This window comes from Leptosomus discolor, chromosome 14, assembly GCF_034619465.1.
Source record: "Leptosomus discolor isolate bLepDis1 chromosome 14, bLepDis1.hap2, whole genome shotgun sequence".
Classification (NCBI taxonomy): domain Eukaryota; kingdom Metazoa; phylum Chordata; class Aves; order Leptosomiformes; family Leptosomidae; genus Leptosomus; species Leptosomus discolor.
In genome coordinates this window covers 1,288,802-1,309,655 of record NC_141404.1, presented here as the reverse complement: position 1 = coordinate 1,309,655, position 20,854 = coordinate 1,288,802, and the positions used below count along the sequence as shown (strand labels likewise).

General features: G+C 55.2%; 1 protein-coding gene across 2 annotated transcripts in view; it reads left to right on the top strand.

Annotated features, from left to right (window-relative positions):
- Positions 1 to 625: 625 nt before the first annotated feature.
- Positions 626 to 20,854, top strand: part of PRKCB (protein kinase C beta) — a 127,164-nt gene continuing 106,935 nt past the window's right edge. Inside the window, exons 1-2 of one of the 2 annotated variants that reach the window (XM_086473209.1) lie at positions 626 to 813; positions 1,088 to 1,119. In XM_086473209.1, the coding sequence (XP_086329335.1) occupies positions 641 to 813; positions 1,088 to 1,119 (205 nt within the window). In that variant the 5' untranslated portion in view covers positions 626 to 640. The remainder of the gene's footprint in view (positions 814 to 1,087; positions 1,120 to 20,854) is intronic. The other variant, XM_086473208.1, reaches the window with a different exon arrangement.

Below are 20,854 nucleotides of genomic sequence, written 5' to 3'. Positions count from 1 at the left end.
GGGGGTCCTGCGGTGGCATCTCCCGTGCGGCGCAGACGCCCCCCGCCACTCGAAGGCAGGATCCCCCGGGGGTTTCACCGCTATTGCCACCGTCGGTGTTACTCATCCTGCCCCCCCGGCCGGGCAGCAGAGGCGGCGGGAGGGGACGGGGACGGACGATGCCCCCCGGGGCCGAGCCCGCGGCGCCGGGATGCAGGTGCTGTATGCAAATGAGATGCGTGGGCGGAGCCTCTCCCGGCACCACCCACTGCGCCCCTCGGCGGCCGCCCGGCGGGGCGAGGGGAAGGGGAGGGGGTGCCCCCACCGCCGCGCGGCGCTATGCAAATCGGCATGCAAAGCAGAGGGGCGGGGCCGTGCGCGAGCGCCGCGATGGGAGGGCGGGGCTTGTGGTGCAGAGGGGCGGGGGCTGGGGGGGATGCAGATGAGGGGCGGGGCGGAAGCGTTATGTAGATGAGGGGGGCGGGGCGGCGCCGGGTGTGTGTCGGTGCCTCCCGCCAGCTGCAGCCAGAGGTGCTGAGCGCAGCCCGGCCTCGGCCCCAGCTGCAGCGACCGGACCGGACCGAGCCGGACCGGACCGGACCGAGCCAGACCGGAGCGGAGCGGGCCGAGCCGAGCCGGCGGCCGGCAGCCCGCGCAGAGCATGGCCGAGCCGCCGGCGGCAACGCCGGGCCCGGAGGGCGAGGAGGGCCCGGTGCGCTTCGCCCGTAAGGGCGCCCTGCGGCAGAAGAACGTGCACGAAGTGAAGAACCACAAGTTCACGGCGCGGTTCTTCAAGCAGCCCACCTTCTGCAGCCACTGCACCGACTTCATCTGGTGAGACCCTCACCCCGGCACCCCCCACCCAACCCGGCCCCCCCCCCCCCCCCCCCCCTCCCCCCGAGCAGCTCTGCGACCCCCGACCCGGTGGGACCGCTCGTCACCCGGCCCGCCGGGACTTCCTCCCCCCCCCCCCCAGCCTCCTCCGGGCATCCCGGCCCGGCTGCCCTCAGCGGCCCCCTCGCCCGATGCACCCGGGCCCCCTCCCCTTCCCGGCGGCGGGGTCGTGGCGCCGCGAGGCCGGTGTCTCACGGCGCCTCTCTCTCCGCAGGGGCTTCGGCAAGCAGGGCTTCCAGTGTCAAGGTGAGTGTCGCGCTGCCGGGGGGGCTCGGGGAGGAGGGGGGGGGGGGGAAGGGGGGGCAGGCACCGTTTGGCCGCCCCCCGGGCCCGGCCCTGGCCGCGGAGCCGCCCGCGGAGCATCGCTGCCGGGGCTGGCGGGCAGCGTCCCCGCGGAACCGCCGTGCCCAGGCCGGGGAAGCAGCTTAGTCATTAAATCAGCCGAGCAACTGGTCGGTGCTTCGACGCCGGTTGGGTTTCGTTACCAGAGAAAAGCGCCCGAGACTTCAGATAAATCCCCTCCCGGAAAAGGGCAGAGGGAAGTTTATTGTTTTTAACGTCTTGAACGTGGAAACATGTGTTTTAATGGCAAACGGGCTGCGCGCTGGCTGGGTGGCAGCCCGGTGCTGTAGCTGTGCCGTCTGGGGGAACTTGAATGGCTTAGTTGTGTTGCTGGGGAAAAATGAGGCTTTATAACAAAATCCCTTGCAGCAGCTTCTTGGTTCCTACAGCCAGAGTCCTTTGTTGTGATAGCACTGGGATTCTGGAGGGGCTCTACAGGGATTTATGGTGTCCCCTCAGGTAATTAGCATGAATTAACTGGGCTTTATCTGGTCGCTGGGTGCTCCTGTGGCTAGTGAGCTGCAGGTCGCACATGCTGGCAGGTAGCCGAGCTGATCCTGGCCGCGGTGGTGGGGTCACACCTGCGGGAGGGTGAGGTCTGGGCTCGGGATGTAAACCGGGCTGGTGCCTGGCAGTGAAATTCTGCTCTTGTGACTATTTGGGGCAGAGTTTTGTTTTAGCGTGTGGCTGAATCCCAAGTTGAGGTATTTTGCATGAAAATAAAACTGCTGTCTAGCTCTTGCATCTCAAGAACAGCTCGTCCTGGCAGCCTTCGTTTGTGTCTGAAGCAGAAAGCAGCCCCCGCCCCCCGGGTTATGGTGTGGCAGAGTCAAAACTCAAGGTGCCGTGGTGGGTCTGAGTCTCAGCTGGGGCGGCTGCAGGCAGGAGGGCTTTGTCTTGGGTGCTCTCAGGAGCATCTCTGCAGGCGCTCGTACGAGCGGTGTAAGTCTAGCCCAATCTACATGGCGCTGCTACTCATCCTGAACGCTTGCCTTAGGAGTATAACCTTAAAATACCAAAAGCATCCCCTGGCTGATGTCCAAACCCCCACTGAAGGGCCTGGGTTGGTGTTGACAAGCTGATGTGGAGACTAGAACGTGTCCTAGTGGTGTTACTCAAGGTCACGGCTTCCCCTGGTACCCGAGGTTTCATACACGGGCAGTTAAATCATGTAACTCAGAGTTTTGTGGAGCTTCTGTCTCCTATCTGGGCCTTCCCAGGTGTACCCGGCTGTTAATTCTCTGGCTTTCCTCACGGTGCAGGTGTGTTTGTGCAGACACAATGCCCCTGAAATTTGAAGTGTGCTGGAAAAGGCCGGTGAGGATCGTCTGCTGGTGGGGCAGGGTTTTGCTCTCTTCCTGTATCATTTCTAGTGCTTGGCTCGCTTCTGCCTCTAGCATTCGGTGTCAGGTCATTTGAGCCTTTTCAAGTCTCTCTTCCAGCAATTATTGTCCAAACCTGTAATTGTGCGCTTGCTTCAAGCTTTATCCTTAAATGTGTTTAATCAGTATTAAATCCAGTGCGAGGTCAGTAAATGGGACCCATGGAGGTGCTCTCAGACTTGCTCACACTCAGCAACTGGCCTCCAAATGGGGAGCCCCTCCACCAACTGGTAGATGTTAAACACTTGTGGCCCTGTCCTGTGGGTCTTGGAGCAGGAGCCCTTCTGAGGATGCCAGTAGCACGCTGTGCCTGAAGACCCCTCCAGAGGTGTGTGACTGGTCCATAACGTACCTTTCTGCTTTGGGAAACCACTTCCCAGGTTATTCTGGCGTTGCAGACGTGAAAACTGCATTACCGTGTTGCAATAGGAAATCTTGCAGACTGCGGTACGTAGAACAGACCAATCTGTAGCCCAAATACTTTCCTAAACCCAAGGATCTGTGGATTTTCACATACGTCCCCTTCTGCCAGGTTCCGAGGTCCCTGGGTGAAGGCGCTCCCAGGAGCGAGGCAGACCGTGGGCGAGATCCTCATCCCGGCGAAAGCACCGCGCAGTTGGTGCCCCAGGATGGAAGGCACGCCGTGTGCCGTGCACGGTGCTTCCAGGTTGGAAAGTCAAGCACGAGCTACAAGTCGCTACCGCCTGCCATCTGCCTCGGAATCACAGCTACCCCGGGAGGCGCCGGGGGGGAGAGCGGTGGTTCTGCGGCGGGAGGAAGAACTCGCAGTGCCGGGGCTGGCGCCGCACGCCGCTCCTGCCCCCGGAGCACCCGTTGCAGCGCCGGGGTGTGCTGGGTGCCGCTGCTGTTGGCCAGAAGCGCGAGGCGTCGGGTTCGTGCCCCACACGTTGTGCTGTGGCTGCCGTTGAGCTTGGTAAATGAGTCGTGCTTACATGGAAGGAAAAAACCTCAGGGCTGGCTTTTGTTTAGGCGTTCCTTTTTTTTTTTTTGAGCTCTACAGGGCTTGCAGTAAGCTCTGGTTGTAGTGTTCAGCTCTCCCTTTCTTGAATGCAGCTTTAATTCAACTTTAACAACTTCCCCAACTATTTTAGCCTGGGTTTTTTCAGTGGGGGTGGCTGGAAATGCAGCTAAGGCACATGCCTGTCTCGTTTCTGAGCTGTTTCCCACTGCCATGCTTGCTTTAAGTAGGTTTTCACCTGTGCCCTGATTTCTTTCTAGGGCATTTGCAATAATTAGGTTGTTAATTAGCTCATTACTTGTGACTTTTGGCAGGAAGTTAGCAGAAACTGACTCTTGTAGCTTGAAATACTAATGTATACCACAAATGCCACTTAATTGCTTGCTAATCTGCTTCTTATCTTTGTATACGATCTCCTTCTTATCCTTGTATTCATCTTCAGACTTCCTGAGCCAGCGTCTTCCCTCAGAGCCAGAAAGCGGTTCTGCGCTGGGCAGCAGGAGGTCTGTGCGCGGGCGGCCCCGAGGCGCGGGGCTGGTTCTTGCAGGTTAACAGAAAATAATCAATATATTGTGGGTGTCGGAAGGCTGAAACACGGCAGATGTGCCTGGAGCTGCCAGAAACTCTTCCTGGGGGAAGCTCGACGTGCGCTGGCCGCCTGTCGGCCCACAGCGCAGAGGGGGCTTTCTGACTCTAACGACCTGTTGTAGCTGGAAGGTGTGCGAGCTCATAAATAACACGAGAGGGGCGGACGTGTTCTCCCCATCCTGGGTTTTGAGATCTGTCTGTCTCATACCATTACCAGGGAATATGTGAGGAGGGAGAGAGCAGCATCTCGGTGTCTGCGGGCTCTCTTGGTGAAGGCACGACGTGTGGCTAAGTTCCAGCCGATGGCTTTGCTGTCGCAGTTCTCCAAACTTAAGAAGTACTTTGAGGGTGGTAAAGGAAAGGGGACTGGTTTGAAAGCTGTCAGGAGTGAAATACTTGGTCTCGTTCTCAGCATGTGCCCCTTCTGGGAACTGGCAGCTTTCTCTTCGTCTTTTCTGCTCGTGTTCCCCCCTCGCCATCCTTGGGGTGTCTTTCTCCTGTTGTCCCAGCAGCTCGCGGCCCCTCTGCAGACCAGGATACCAGCTGCCTTGGAGGTGTGGTGAGGGGGGCAACTTGCTGGCAGCCCGGTTTGTGACCTGGAGTCACCATCGCAGCGGCTGGGCTGGGCTGGGTTTCCACCTCGGGGACCTGGGAGGAGCAGGGGAAGGTGCTCACGGAGAGGTGGAGAGCCACGTAACGTGATTCTTGCTTAGGAGCATAAATAACCTGCACCTGTTACTGCCGTCACGTGTACGAAGTAGAAAAGATCTTGGAAAGAAGAATCTTGATTTCTTAAGAGGAGAAAGGGGGGGAGAAGCATCATTTGGTAATGGATGCTTAGATCTCATGCAGTAACTTTTCTGGGGAAAATGTTTACTTCTTATCCCTGGTTATGACTTACTAAGCAAAGATACGCTTCATATTTAATCTCTTTCCAAACTTCATACCAAATACAATTCCTTCTTCCAGGTTTTCTTCTCCCCGTCCTCCAAATCCAGCACTCTCCTGTTGTGTTTTCACATTTCAACGTCTGACACCAAAACGAAGCAGCTAGGAAATGTCAGGCAGGCCTTACCTTTCAAGCAAGTATTTCTCTCTTGCTATCTGCCTTCAAAACCCACCCTTCCTTCCCCCACCTCCTCGCTCCCCTCCAGACGGAAGTGAAACCCAGAACAGCTCTGGTCTGAGCTGCAGCTCGTGCTGCTGCTACGGGCTTGGCTTTGTCGCCATTAACTTCACGCAGGCGTTCAGCGTGTGCTTTTATTGACTGTATTAAGCAAGTGAGAAACAAAAGCAAAACAAACTCCAATCATTCAGAGTTGCCTCAAACCCAGTAATTTCGTGTCAACATATTATGCACACTGGAGAAATGTTAGTGTTCAAATAGACTAATTAAAAATGTTACTGCAATTACTTTTGCAACACAAACGATGCTAATTATATAATGCTGCAGAAATTTGAAACATAATTTTGGAGGGTTTTTTTGTGCGCCTCGCGGTGGCAATACAATTCTCGGTCTCGGAGCCGTGGAGGCTCGGGCGGTGGGAGCCCGGTTCTCCGGCCGCTGGGGCAGCGCCTTGGAGCAGGTAGAAATAGAAAGGGGAAGTCGGTCTGGTCCCCTGCGCTGCACCAGCTGGTCTGTGGTTCTGCAGAACTGTGCGTAAAAACCGAGTCGACAGGGAAAATGGGAAGATGTGCCCCTTCGCCTTTGGGTCGAAGGATCAAGTCTCCTTCAAAGACTCGTTTTAAAGCCTGTAGCCTGAGCGGGTTTCCCTAATCCCGCTCTTCCCTGTGCGCGATACCTGCAGCTCAGAGGAGCAGCCGGGGAAGCAGGTCGGTTTTGGGAGGGAATCTGGGCTTGCGGACACCTCTCGCAGCGCGGGGTTTGTGGCTGTCGGGCTCAGCCCAGATCACTTGATACATAAGCCCCGTTAGTGCCTCCTTACAGTGCAGAAGGGTTCATTTGAGTTTCTCAGTGGAAGTGGTTTCTCTTTTCCCTCCCCTTTTTCAGTAAGCATGGTGGATATTTCTTTATTATCTCCCAGGATAGCTGTCACCCTAAAATGATCTTAGACTTAAAGGGGTCCGTTTCCTTCCTGGGGTATCTGCCACCAACCAGTGTCAGCAGTAGGAAGCTGGGTGGAGGGTCTCAGAGCTGGCCCCGGGGCGGTTTGGGTGCTTTGGGGGTGGCAGGAGGTTTTCCATCACGTCTAGCTGGCGTCTGTGAGCCATGACTCCACCGTAGAGTTAAAACCACCCCAGTATGTCAGCCTCTGCCGTGATTGTTCTCCAGGTATCGAGTCTTCCCGGGGAATCTAATGCCTGGGCTGTCTCTAAGGAGACTTCTCAGCAAACAGTACAGGCATTTCTGTACGTCTGCTAGCTCACGCGCCTGTGATCCTACAAATTCCTACAGCACATGGGCTCCTGGAAGGGTGCGTAGGGCGTCCTTGCACCAGCAGTAAGGGGTGGGTGGATGCTCACCTGTCTCTGCACCAGCAGAAGATGCTGGGGCTGCCAAACAGAGCCAGCTCTTGAGGGTTTGGTATCTGGTGTAGAACAGGAGGTCGGGTTGAATCTCCTCTCAAATCTTGGTGTGAATTCTGTTGACTGGTGGGGTTTTATCTAGGAACTCAAGCTAGAGGAGTTGCGTAAGCCCTTCTGGCGGGCTGCTGCCCTCCCAGCCAGCAAGCACTGCTCCTTGTTCTTCTGAAAAGACAAAAATCTAAAAATGCTTGAGACGCTCCTCCAGGCCATGCAGTCCCCCCTTGGCTTTATCAGCAAATAAGTTGCATGATCACAGTGACTAAGAAATAACCGCTGTCTGTGCCCATAATTTAGTTCAGGGCAGAACTGCTCAGAACACGTCACTGTAAAGTGTGCTGTCAGATGGGGGACGTCGAAGTGCCGTCCCCTGGTCTGAACCGAACGTGTGTGGTGACAAGAAGGGATGCTTATAATGGTGGGTGGGATGGGATTTTGCCCAAGAGAAACGTTTGGGTGGATTTTTCCTGCAGAAGCCAGCTGTGCCGAGGATTAGTGCTGTCCATTAGCACGAACAGCGCTCTGGACCTGCCAGAGTCCGACCGTGGGCTGGTCGCTTTTTTATGTGTGTGGTAAGGCTCCAGCATGAAGGACAGCACGGAGCAGCGGTGGAGGGCGTTTGCAGTGCTGCGCGATTAATTCCTCTAGCGTGGCTTCATGAATCATTCTTCTGAAAGTCCGTAAATTGGAGCCATTTAGAAAAGGTGAGTAACAGGCTCCCTGTAGGAGAGGGGTAACTGTAGGTCTTTCAGGCAGCGTGTTCCTTGCGTTGCTCAAGGGCTGCATCCCAAGGCAGATTGCTGAGGACAAGCCCTTTGAAAAAGGCAGTAGAAACAAAACCAGAAAAGCAGGAGTCCTTGTGCCGTGATCCTGGATGTAGCCTTGGATTTCCATTGCCGTGTTCTGGCGTCGCCTTGAGTGTTGCCGGCACAAATACCCTTCGCTCTGCTGATGCCCGACGTGCACGCTGTCCCTCATAGGTGGGCAAGGGGCCGAGGGAGCAGAGAGCGCAGAGCGCTCCAGAGACCCTCCAGGCCGCGTGGGAAGCAAAACACGGCCAATGACTTGTTCATTCCCTGGGCTGGCGTCATCCTCTACCTTTGAGTTTTTAGCAGAAACTCCTGCTGGAGCCAGAGCCACTGTGCTCCTCAGCGCGGGACCCCTGCCAGCACTCCCTGGAGTGAGGCATCGCCCTGAAATCTTGTGCCGAAACAGAGACATGGGGCTAGGGTGTCTGGACCCGAGTGCCATAGGAAATGAGGGCTGTCCCTTGGGTTTCACGCTGCTTTCCCCACTCTCAGCCAACCCCACCAGCCATCCAGGGCTGGGCTGGTGTCGGTGAGCCCTGCTGCCTTGGCCAGGAGTCCCTGAGGCAGAGAGGCGACAGTACTGGCAGAGGTGTAAAACGGATGCAGTAAACACTATAGTCCTCCAGACGGTGACTGAATGGGTGGAGGTGAAAATCTCTCCAGAGCGTTTCAGCTCCCCAGGGCTAGTGTTAGGGGCTGCTTCCCAAGCACAGGGGCTATTGCCCCAGCAGAGAAGAGGCTCTCACCAGTAGAGACTTGACTCCGGCTGGTCCTGTCCTGCCAGCCTGGAGCAGCTGTTGCTGCCAAGTCAGTTTTTCCGCAAAAGCCACAGGGGAGGGGTGGGGGAGACGGGAAGAAAGCTCCGGTTGTGTGGTGCTCGGAAGCGGCCAAATGCTTGGTATTAAGCAGAAGCAATTCCCAAGAAGTAGCTGTGCTGGCTGTAGCTCTTCCCGGGAAGGCAGCATTCCCAGCCAGGAGCTGCTGCCGGTGGGAGTTGCACCCGATGCTGTGCAAGGGCCGAAGCAGCCGAGCGCTTGGCTCGCTGCACCGGGGTGACGGGGATTCCTGCGGGCACCACCCAGAGCCGTCGCCGCGGGGTCTCTCCCAGGGGATTGCTCTGCCCCCTCGCCGTGTCTCATCCCAAGGAGCTGAGGGACAGCAAACGGCTTCCGACCGTGGTGAGCTGGTGCCAGAGCGGCCAGGGTGGCTGTCGAGCTACAGGGGGAGCTGAGCCGGGGGAGCTGCCGGCGCTGCGGACCCTGGGCGCTCGCTCCCCTGCGCATCCTCCTGCTGCACGTGGCCAAGGCTCGACTGAAGCAGCCAAGGGATGGCTCTGGCCAAGCGGCTTTCTCCTGTTCGGAGGTCTCTTGTTTGGCTTTGTTGTGTCTGGTCCTGGTTGGCCGCGGTGCCCTGCGCAGAGGGGTGGTTGGAAGGTGTTGCCTCCTGTAACAGGCTCTGCCCCATGAGAAACACTTCTGCAGGTTTGTAGGTGGTGAGGAGAAGGGGGGTGAGCAAAAACCTTCCCTTCCTTGGGGAGCAGCAGGAACTGGGGATGCCCAGTGCCGTGCATGGCCCTCCTGGCGTGCTGCAGCTGCAGGGGCTGCTGCGGGCTGTGTCTCGAGGAGAGGGGGATCTCCACGGTTTGTGTTGGCACCCCCGTGCTCGCTGTTCTGGTTACCTTAGTAGGGGCTGCGAGTGATTTATCGGTCCTGTTCTTAGCCCAGCTTCTGTGGAAAAATAAAATAAATTAAAATATTCTCTGTACGAGTACGCCACCTGAATTCTGTATAATTAAAACAATAACTTGCAAGCAGCAGTCCTTTTTTTTTTTTTTTTTTTTTTCCTGTTGGGGGTTATTTAACTGTTTATGGATAGGGGAGGAAGCCTGACGAGTCCTCACAGGGTCCTACTTTATGCAGCAAGTCAGCCCTCGCCATCGCTCCCGACAGCCGATGCTGGTTCCCTGCAAAAGGAAATGCGTTTCATGGAACATGACAGCTCAGCTCCGGCAGCATCACCGCGCAGCCGAAGCTGTGTGGTGCCGCTGCGTGCTGGCCCCACGCTGCTCTGCAGCGTGCGAGTGGGTTCGGGAGGGTTCCCCTGCAGCCGTGTCCTCTGCGCTTTAACGCCCGTTGCAAACTGGAATAGGGCTCGTCGTCATCTTCCTGCGATGAGGTTACTGGCAGCCGGTTACTTTCTCTTCTTGTTTACAAAGCGCCTCTTCTTTCTGGAGGCTGTCCAAGGCTGGGCAGACCTGGGCTGTGGCAGGCGTTGCTCTGCTGTTAGGTGCTGATAAATGCTGTTTAGATGAAGATGTGATTTTTCCCTTGCTGCTCCTCCGGCACGCCTGAGTTGCCTGCACAGTGTATCTGCTGGCGTGTGTCAGCTGGGAGGGGGACGCTCGCAGGCTGATGGGGATGGCAGGCGTGTTGGCTGGCCAGCTCTTGGTGGCTCATAGTTGACCTGAGGCATAATTGCAGCTCTGCTCAAGCTGTTTGCTTTTTTGATTTGGGCCAGCTTCCTCAGATGTTTATAGCCGTCCTGCTCTTCCCATCGTGTGACAAAACCCCAGTTCTAGCAGGATAAGTGAGTCGGCACGTGCTGGGGGTGAACACCTGGAACCTCGTGAGCCTCTTGCTCTCACAATTTAACCTCTGTAGCACAGGAGCACAAGCCTTCCCGCCCCAGCTTGAGTGCATTGATTGATGAGTATCTAATGCATTTGGGCTGCGTCTTTTAAATAACTTGCTTCCATATTTGGTCTTGCTTTTGTGTCAGATTTATACATCTTGTTTCAATATGACAAGCAGAATAGGCTCATTGCTAATCCTGGCTGGACAGTCAATGCCTGCCAAAAGACCCAGTATGAATAGGCTCCAGTATGTGCAAGTTACTGGTCTTGCTAATCTGAGACCCGCTACAGTACCACCCCCCTTGAACTGGCTCTTTTGCATCCAGTTAAATCTGTGTTTTTTGAGAGAATCAGTCTGCTGCGAGCTTTCCTCTTCGGGTGGGAGTGCTCGCTCCCCAGAGCAACTGCCTGAGCAAGAAAATCTTTCTAGCTCCAAGCAGGAGAGAAAACAGGTGATTTTTTTTTTTTTTTTTTTTTTTTTGGGGGGGGGTGGGGTGGTGGTTGGGGAAAGGGGAGGGTAATTAGTGGCTCTGCAGGGAGGTCTTGGGAGCAGCGGGGTTTGAGCGGGGCATGTCGTTGCTGGTGCACGCAGCTCCAGCGGGGACGTGTAGGGCAGGGTGACGCCCGCTCTCGAGGGTGATGGCAGCAGCCGGCTGCTTGGGGTGGCTCTGCCTCTGCCGTCGGTTGGGGGTCATGTTTAAAAACTTCAGTCTCCTGTAGTTCGGATCTGGTCTTCCTACACTTGATATTTAGTCAGCAGCGGGGAAGCTAAAAAAGATTCTGATGCCTGAATCTCAGCCTTCAGCCGCTCCTCTTCTTCCTCCTGCTGTGCCACTGGTGCGTTTTAGCTGATCATGCTGGTAGATTCCTCCCCGTCTTCTGTCACCGTGTGAAACGATGCAACAGTAATAGCTTCACCTTTGGAGAGAACAGCTAAATACCTTTATTCTGACGGTCTGAACAGCAAGTACATTTAATAGTTGACACTCTTAGCACATGAACAAATGCATTTTCATGATTTCCAATTATAGCAGAAGAATGAGAAACTGAGGTTGTGAAGAGGAGTGAAAGTCGTCTTGGCTCTCCTGAATGGCTTCATGCAACTTTGCTCGGTGACATAGCTATGAAGTCAGGAGTCAGTATGAAGATTGTTTTATAATATCAGTAAGGAGCCGGAGTGAGGGGGAAGTAGCCCACGAATTTAATTTGCATCACTGAGTGGATTAGCTCCTGACGCAGTGCAAAGTCATTATTTACCATGTCTCTAGATCTGTTGCCTTTATCGGTGCAATGGTTTGGAGAGAGGCTGATTCAGAGATCATTACATCTCGGTGTTTTACTTGTCGGGGACCGTTAACACTTGCCTTGTAAGCAAAATGATGGTGCTTGTCAAGATCGTTAATATTGTGCCTGCCCTGAGAGGCTGAGTAATTTGGGTTTAGGTTTTTTTTTCTTTCTTTGCATTCATTACACTAAATACTTCAACTTTAGCTTGGCTTAGGGAAAATATTTGGAAATATTCTGTAACTTGCCGTTAACCTAGAGTGACCAAGAGGAGAAAGATCGCCTAAGCGATAAAAACGGTGCGACCTGCGTCCTTGATCTCTGCGGCAGATGCATCTTCCCCACCAAGCAGCAGAAGGTGTAGCCAGGTCGTGCCAGCGAGCTCGCTGGAGCGGCAGCGTGGTCTCTGTGGTGCTCGCTGCTTTCTGCCTCGGTCACGGGGCTGGAGCCCCTCCGTCCCCAGCAGCCGCTATCGCTCGGGATAAGTCTATGCATTGTCGCCTGTCCTGTACGGATGGAAGATTTATGCACAGCTTGAAATAATCCCCCAAATGGTTATTTATAGACCCTCCAGAGCTTGATGCTGTCTTTGCCGTGGAGCAACCTTTGCTATGTCCTCATGATGGAGGTTGGCTTTCTTGCAGGCTTTGTTTTTTGTTGCCTTATGGGCTGCTTTGGGAAAACAGCGTTTATGGAGAGACTAAAATTCTCTGTGTTCGCTTGGTTTCTGAAGGGTTTGATGGAATAACTCGCTTTTTGGGGGCACTGAAGAGGGCAAGGTGCACTCTCATGCGATAGCTGTAATTGCCAGCGGAAAGAGTTTCTGAGGATGGTCGAGCAGGCAAGAGGGGACATCCCTGCGTGCGAGGGAGAGAAGGGCTGAGCGGGACACCTCTGCTGCCTGCCTGTCCCCCTCCCCAGCCTGCCACAGGAGATTCTGCTGCTTTCTGCTTGCTGCCCTGGGAATGGCTGTAAAACTGAACTAATTCACATCTGTGTGATCACGCGTCTAAGGACCGGCTCCAACCGCTCAGTCCATTAACTTCCAAATTTGTCTTATTCATTTGTATTTGATGGAGAGGTGCCTCAGGGCCAGAGTCTTCTGGAAATGAGGCTTGTAGGTCTGTAACAGCAGCGAATTGTTCCCCTGGGTAAAACAAAGTGACCTTCGTGGCAGCTGAGAACCTGACTTCAGAGTTTGCTTCTGGGGGTTTTCCCTGCCTCTGACATCCATATCTACATGCTCGTGGCACGGCAGCTCCGTCCTCTTTGGAAGCCGGCAGGTCTCTGTCCCAGAAGCCTTCTACCATCGTGTCACCTCCTGGGTGCCACCTCCTCCCAGCTGGAGCAGGGAGAGCCTGTGCCCTGCGCCACCGCGGCTGCCTGCTGGAAGAGAACTTGTGCTGAAACAGCAAAGCTCGTGCTTCGCTGCCAAGTCTCCTGGGGCTGCTCCGTGCCACCACGCGTGGGGTGGGCTGAAGGATGCCCGGCAGCCTGGGGAGCGTGTCTGGAGGGCTGGTGCTGGGGAAGGAGAGCTGGAGAGCTGGCCCTGTGGTACAGGCAGTGGTGGCCCACAGGCGATGTGGGGGCGTGGGGGACTGGCCACCTTCAGACCTGCCTCTTGGACTCGTGGCAAGGTCCGTATGCGGTGGGGCGAGCTGTGCTGGCAGCGAGGTCTGCGCTGGGCAGGGGTGTCCGCTCTGCCCGTGGCCCTTACCAGGCTTGTAGGAAAAGCTGCAGAAGGTGGGATGCTGGTTGGAGAGGTGTCTTTGAACCTGAGCTCTTGCACCAGGGAGAGGAGCTGGGTATCGGTCTGTGTTACCTCTGCCCCAGGCACCGTCGGTGGGTACGGCATGGCAGATGTGCAGTTGCAGTGGTGGTAAGAGCAGAGCTTCTGACCTAGAGCCTCCTAGGGATTCTGAGGTTGAAAAAGTCTCACTTACAGGGTCATTTAGAGACTCTGAATCTGGGGGGTTGGCAGGAGGAAAGGCTTTAATTAGCTGCTGCTCTGTAGGGCTGCTATTAGATCTTCAGAGCAAGATGCTGCTGGACTGGAAAAAATGTAAGAATAGCTCATTTGCTTAGGAAACCATGATGGTGATTTGCATTTTGTTTGAGTACTAAACCCTTGTAGAGAATTTTTCTAAAATAACTTCAAACTATGGTTCAGATTTCTTCCTTCTCTGAAGCTGTATGAATATCTGTCCTGGTGCCAAACAATTTGGAGTTTGAATTCCTTTGTTTGCTGCTCTCGCTCTGCTGTAAGAGAAGCGAATGCTTGTCTGGGTTGCGGACAGGTGCTGTCATCAAATGCTGCATGACAAATGGCTTGCTTTTTCTCAGCCTTGGAGCAGGATTAAGTTCCCCTGTATTATATACCTGAAAGGATTTTTTTTTTTTTTTTTTTTTTTTTGTCTCTAACAGCAGTCCCTCTATTGACCTGAATGCTCAGGAGACATGTACCGGGGTACGAAGCTTTGCAGCATCTTTTCTGAATCTCAGCTCTGCTGCTAGCTGAAAATAAGGCGCTTTGAAAGACATTCTGGAAACTTTTTTGCTTCTGCCTGTGCTGGCAGCTTGCACAAGGCGATGCTGAGCATTGCCAGTACGAAAAGAGAACAAACCTCCGTAGCCATGGGCTGGCTGTTGCTCCAGACTCTCTGCATCTGTGTCACCCAACAGATGAGGACAGAGGCTGACTTTTGCAGGGCGGGTGTTGGGAGGCAATGGCTCTGTCCCCGGGGGTTTCCACAGGGCAGGGGCGGCCGTCTCTCCAGCCATGTACTGCTCGCTCTCGGGAGAGCAGCAGAGGCGAGCAGGGGGCTCGCAGACTGTCCTGGGACCCCCTGCTCAGCTGAGCTGTGGAGAACCTGGGGCTGGTTTTCCTCGTGAGCAGCTCAGCTTGCTGGGAAGGCTTTCTGCACGGGTGTTTCTGGTCTGCATCACTGGAGGATTGTTGTTCTCTGATCTAAGGCTTTGCTGCAAGTGGTTGCCGTTCCTTTCCCAAATCCAAGTGGGGAATCTCCAGCTGTTTTGGAGTGTGCCACTCAGAAGGCAGAAGTTCTTCAGCTGTCACCTGGCTATGACTTGGCCAAATAGCAAATTGCTAGGCAAGAGGCGTATCTTCTTGGTCGAGTTTTAGCCATTTCTCCAAGCTGGTATGCGACTTGCTCGCTTGTGTAGGTAGGAAAAATGGGATAATGGTGCTGTGACACAACGTGCTGCCTAGATCGCCTTGCCCTTGCGGGGGGCAGGTCTTGCAGGAGGTGGGACAGAGAGGGAAGCCCTCCCTGCCTCCTGGGGCACCTGCCTGGACCGGGACAGAAGCCAAGGCACGGCGTCCCTGGCCGGCGACAAATCCCAGTGCTGCCGATGGTCCGCGGCGCGGCGGAGTTCCCTTCCAAAACTGCCTCCCCCGTCCTGGGTTTTGTAAATTTGGAAGAAAGTTAATTTCTCGGGTGTTACTATTAACTGAGTCCAAGAGGATGAAAATAAACGACTGTTGGGAAGGGCAGACTGACTCACTTTCTCATTCCCCTGTAAATTTCCATTTAAGTTTCGGTTTAAGCTCAGGTTTGAGGGGAGTGAAAGCTAGTAATTTGTGACAAAACTTCTATTTTAGATCACGGTAGAAGAACTCCCTTTCTAATTGCAGAAATTATAAGGCTGTGATTCTTGTAAAGGAATACCGAACCCAGCCGTTACCTGCGAGTTGCCTTTCAGATGCTCCCCTCCAGAGCCACCAAAACGAACTTGGCGCCGTGCAGCTTGTGCTTTGGGGGCTTGGTGCTGCTCGTGCTGCCACTCTGCCGCTCACCCGACCCAAGGGCTGCGGGGTGACCTGTACAAGCGCGGTGCTCTCGGCTCTGAACAGCCACCGTCTCGTTTGCGTTTGCCCTTGCTGTTGCTGGCTTTGCTTGACAGCCTCTAGCTCTGGTCCTGGAAGCGGCAGAACTGCCGGTCCTCGCCCCTGCAATGCCAGCTAGGATTTTGTAGCCTTTACGGCGTCCTCCATCATCTCTCCCACCTCCAGGTCGTGGGGTTGCAGCCCATTCCATCATTCCCCATATGCGAGCAACTTCGTGATTTTGATCATCTTGCCCTTTTCTAGACCTTTTCCTGGGCCGTGGGGATTTGAAGGCAGCAAGCCTTTTCTGATGCGGGTGGAGAGGCTGCCCTGTGTCCCCCCTGGCCCCGGTGCAGCCCCAGGACCGGGCTGTCTGACAGCATTTGGGGCCCCTTCCTAGCTGTGGGGCACAGCAGCTTATCTTATGCCTTGAATCGGATGCTTCAGCTTCTGCTGCAAGTTCCTCCCTTATCGCTGCCTGCTTGGCTGTAATTTTTCTTCCACCATGTCAGAATGAAACAAGAATACTTCTTTAAAAAGCAAGAGGAAAATCATGTGAGTAAGCAGTGGTATGTCAGCACTTAGAGAGGGTTTAAAATAACGTGGCTGATCTGGTTGCTTCCGAAGGGGGAGGCAAAAAGGGCTGCCAGGCTGTGCTGCCATCCTCGCCCCTGCGCTGGGGTGCTTGGGGAGAACGCAGTGGGCCCAGTTGGATGGTGGTGCTGGCCACGGCTGGTTAGTGTGGACAGCAGCGCTGGGGCAGAGGGACGGAGGCTGGTGTCCCCACGGAGCCCGCGGGCATGCTGACTGGTGTGGGTGGCTGCAGGAGCAGAACTCGGTCCCCATGGCATTGCTCCTCGGACCAGTTTGCATCGCTCACTGGTCAGCACTGCTGAAGCAGGGCAAAGCAGTGCTGTCAGCTGTCTCCAGGGCTTGACAGTGCTGTTGATGGGAGCTCCTGAGCCTCCTCGGGGGTGTTTGGATGTCTGGGTGGCTGTTGCTGTCTGGAGCAGGATCCCTTCTCAACATCAAGTGGCGAGTGATGCTTGTCCCTTGCTGGCCAAGGTCCTCGGTGTAGGATGGCTGATGTGAGCCTGTACTGGGTGACTCCAGCCGAGGTCTTGGCTGCTGCAGCTCTGCGCTGCCTGGGCACAAAGCTGCTCTGGGCTGTGGGGACATGATGGGCTCAAAGCTCTTGGTCTGCTCGTGGTGCTTCTCCCTCTGCACGTGTGGGGCTGCGGAGGGGGGGACGCTCCCGCTGTACAGCGAGCGTTTGTGCCGTGGCAGTGCCCTTTCTCTTGCTGCTCTTGCATTCGGGACAGGTGATGTGTGTGACTGCAAACTGCATTACCCATAGGAACAAGAAACACCTCCTCCCCTGAAAGGTGGTCCAGTGCAGGCGCTGAAGGCAGGCTCCCCAGGACAGTCCCCTCAGCCCTCCTCGGCAGCACAGGGGGAAGCATATTTCCCTCCTCCCCTCTAAAGAAACTCATTCCTTAAATATATTTTGGGGATGTACGTTCTTGGGCAGTGTTTTTTCTTTTCATAGTTTCTTTCTGCAGCCACTTGCATTTAACCGATGGGGCGAGCAGGGTCCGGAGCTCTCGCAGCACCGCACTGCCGGAGCCAGCTGGGAAACGCTCCGCTGTTCAACGGACCTGGGGGGTGGAAACAGCCGTCCCTCCAAGTCAGGCTGTGCCCTAAATTAGAGCTGCAAGATGCCGCAATGGGTCCATATGGAGACTCCTAAAATAATAGCTGTCAGCTCACTGCTGACTTGTACGGGGTGCTAAAGCTTTTGGCTTTAGGAACGACAGTTAGCGAACGAAAATGGTGGTGGGCTCTAGCCAGACCTGAGGTGTGTGTGTCTTGGCCCCGCAGGTCACGTGCTTTGAGGTGGTCGCTCTCAGGACCACGATCTCTGCTGTTAGGATATCCCATTATTTTTGAGAAGCTGTTGTTACCTGGCTGTGTATTACAAGGCCAAACCTGAAACTTCAGGAAAGCTAGGGTGAAACAGTTCCTTTTAGCACTTTTATTCGTAAAGTTTCTGGGGCAGGTACAGGACCCTGGCCCACGGAAGCGCTCAGAAGCACGTGCCTGTGTGCTGGGAACGCTGGGGCAGTTGCTGCGTAATTGCCTGGTAGTAACAGGAGTGTCTGTAAATGGATCCCTGCTGCTCGCATTTAAATTCCTGTTTATTGGCTGTCGATTTTGATGTGCTTTTCCTCTAATGACTGAGGGCCAATGGATGCCTAATAAAGAACTCGTATCTCATCTTTCCACTGCTGCGGAGACCATTGGGCTCCTAATTGCTCTGCAGTGGCCTTCTGGAGGTGGCTGCTTGTCAGGCCAGCTGTTCCCTTTGATCAGGTTGTTGTGCATTCAGGTCTTGTCCTGTTCAGGTTTTATTTGCTGTCCAGGCCCTGCTGCATGTGAACTGCCAAGCCGTTACACCGAAATGAGCAGCTTAATTGCGAAGGCTTGTGGCTCGGCATCGCTGATTGCGTCGGTGGGAGCGGGAGCCACGTGTGTCCTCCAGCAGAGCCGGCTGGAGCATCGGCGTTGCTGCCCGTGCCGCTGCTAAACCAGGGAGCAGTGCTGGTGCCCAACGAGCCTGTGACAAGCCAGTGCTGAAATAGCTGAGGAAAGTGGCAGTTTGTCCTGAAAAAAACTCTTTTTCCTTTGTCACTGAAGCTGCTAGTGCTTGTTTTGGGCGTGCAGCTAGCAGCTCGCTCTCTGCAGCAGTGGAGGGAAGCAGATGCTGGAGGGGGTGAGCACTGGGTGGGAGGGAGCGGGGCAGCCTGCGGCAGGGCTGATGCTCTGTGAGGACATTTGGAGCAGCCGGTGGAGTCTGCAGCTAAGATCCACGCGTTTGCTTTGTATTCAAGGGTAGCGAAGCTTGGCTGGAACCTCTGGCCAGACTGGGGCTCCTCGGCTGATGCTGGGTGCTGTGCACTGTGGTGCTGTTCCCGGGATGTCTCCCCTCCCGAGAAGCGGAGCTCAGCTGCGCTGTCAAATAACATCCCACCACTGCCTTACAGCTGGTTTGGGAGGGGGAAGGAAGGATGTGATCATGGCCCTGTTCTGTGTGGAAGAGCTGGGGGAGCAGTTCAGGATGCTGCTTATCTCTTATGAAGCCTCTGGCTCCCACGCTCCTGTAACGCTGCCCATCCTTTTGAAACGGCCAGCCCTGCTCCCCCCCAGCCGCTGGTGAACTGGCCAAGAGATGGCAAATCCTGGCAGGACTGTTTTATTGGCGTTGGTCCCTTCCTGGAGCACATCTTAGAGCTCCTTGGCCTGGGCAGAGGTTTCGTAAGTAGAGCTATGCTGAAGTAACACGGAAACGGTAGAGTAATTTCCTGTAAATGGCTTTCACTGGCAGAGGAAGGAAAATTATAAGCAGAAAAGTTAAAGAACAGGACCTGGGGAGAGCTTTCAGGTACTGGAGTGCTAGAGGAGCTTATTAAAAGTCTCTGCAAAACTGGTCTAGTTTGTCTGGAGAAGGGCTTGTACTGGACCCCCTTTGAGTGGTGTTGATGAGCTTTGGACAGGCCCCCGGAGCCACCAGTGCCATGAGAGGCATCCTCACTGCGCGTGGCTCCCCGGGTGCTGGTGGGAGGATGGCGTGAGAGCTGTGACCACAGGATGCACCAGCAAAATAATTTGCTTGTCCCCAGCACCCTCCGCTTTTGGGTGCGATGGGGACTGTGCTCCCTCTGCCCTGGCAATACCCGTGCACCGGGAGGCTGAGCAGAGCCCTGCGCCGCGGCGGCTGGACCACGGCTGGGTGCTGTGGGGCATCCTCTGACGCACAGCATGTTCCCCGTGCAGCGGGTGACCTGGGAGCTCTTCAACCTTGTCCCTGGGCTGCGGTGGCTGGAGGCTTGGCCTCCCAGCCCGTGCTCCCTGCAGTGCTACACTCCCAGTCAGATCCAGAACCTGAGTTTGCACTTTCATTCTTCACCCTTTAGGTTTTAGAGCAGTCTTTGAAAAAAAACCCTGAAGGCTTGAAGGAAGAACCAAACCACACGTTTCAGGTGTTTGCATGTGTGAAACGGACATTTTTTTAAAGTTTGTGTGCATGTGTGTGACTGATTCTGGAGCCTGCTCTGTTGGGCGGCCGGTTGGGGCAGGGGGTAACTCACCTGCGTGTCTCGGGGAGATGACATCCAGCCTGTCTGGTGTTGTCATACCTAGTTAAAAACTTTTCTTGCATAGCTTAGCTCAATTCCACGGGCTGCCCTGCCTTCCTGCAGGAACGCTGCTCGTGGCAGGCTGTGCGAGCTCGGCGTGATCGTGGACCCACCTTCAGACAGTGCTGCTGTCCTGTCGGGCCTTCTGAAACCAGGAGCGCACGTGCTGCTTCAGGCACAGCCTTCACCGCCGTAGCCAGAAGGCAAGTGTGGGTGTGTGCAGTCTTTGGGCCGAAGCAACACGGTGCAGAAATTACAAAACCTGAGATGAGTGTCCGTTGCGTGGTGGCACAGAGCCGACCTCGGTCCTCCACAGCCGGCGGGGCAGGAGCGATGCGACTCGTCGGTGTGCGACGCAGCGCTCCCGTAAATGAGCTCGAAATCAGCAAAGCCGAGGGGGAGGCTGCGGGGTGGGTGCAGGGACCCGTGGCGTGCGGGCAGAGCCCCGCTTGCCCATGCAGGCAGCGAGTCCTTGCTGCGCGACCAGGGCTGTGCTGCGCGGCATTTGTGCGCGTTGGTGGGCTGACCAGAAGTAGTGGAAAGCACCAACACCCAAACTTTGAAGGCTTCGAACTCCTCATTTCTTAACAGACTCCCTAAAGAGCAGCTTGAGCTCCCCAGTGACCCGTGTGTTGATGTCCAGGCGCTGCCTGCTCCTTCCCCATCAATAACTTCTCAAGATGCGAGTGCCCCTCGCTGTGAAGCCCCGGCTGGCTGCAGCCCCATTTTTTTGCAACCTTTCCCAAAGCTTTTGTTGTTACTGCATCAATATCTGTCTCTCTCTGCTTCTGCCTTGACACGTAGTGATTTTTCTTTCCGAGAATGTTTCTGAGCGATCTAAATTGAGGAAGGGGTGGATCGCTTACAGACACAGCACCGCTTCAGATGCGAGAACAACTATTTTGAGGTGGTATTTTGAGGCTTGACTCAACTTTAGCAGCTTCTCTGCAGGGAAAGCTGGAATGGTAGCCAGAAGTGGTAGCAGGTCAGGTGGTCTATTTTTAGAAGTGCCGTTTAATTGTCTGATGTTATTCTTGCAGGGCTCATAGATGGATGGTTCATTATCCTCTGTCAAAGTTCGTTAGCATAAGCCAGGTCTTGTTGCATACTTGTATTTATTAAATAATAGATCCATAGGGTCTGGGATCTTTATGTTTTTTCCTCCTGGTTGGGAGGAAGACGCGCAGTGTGATAGCGCTCTGCAGCTGTGTTTTATGGCTGAAGGAGTGCTACAGAGTCCTCGTAAATCAGTCGTCTGCGCTTCCCCCCCGTTGCCGCGCGGGCAGCGGCGGGTTGAGGTGGCACCGCTGTCCCGGGAGCCTGCGCGCAGCCCCTGCTGCAGCTGATGGGGGCTGGCAGGTGCTGCCGCCCTCCCCGC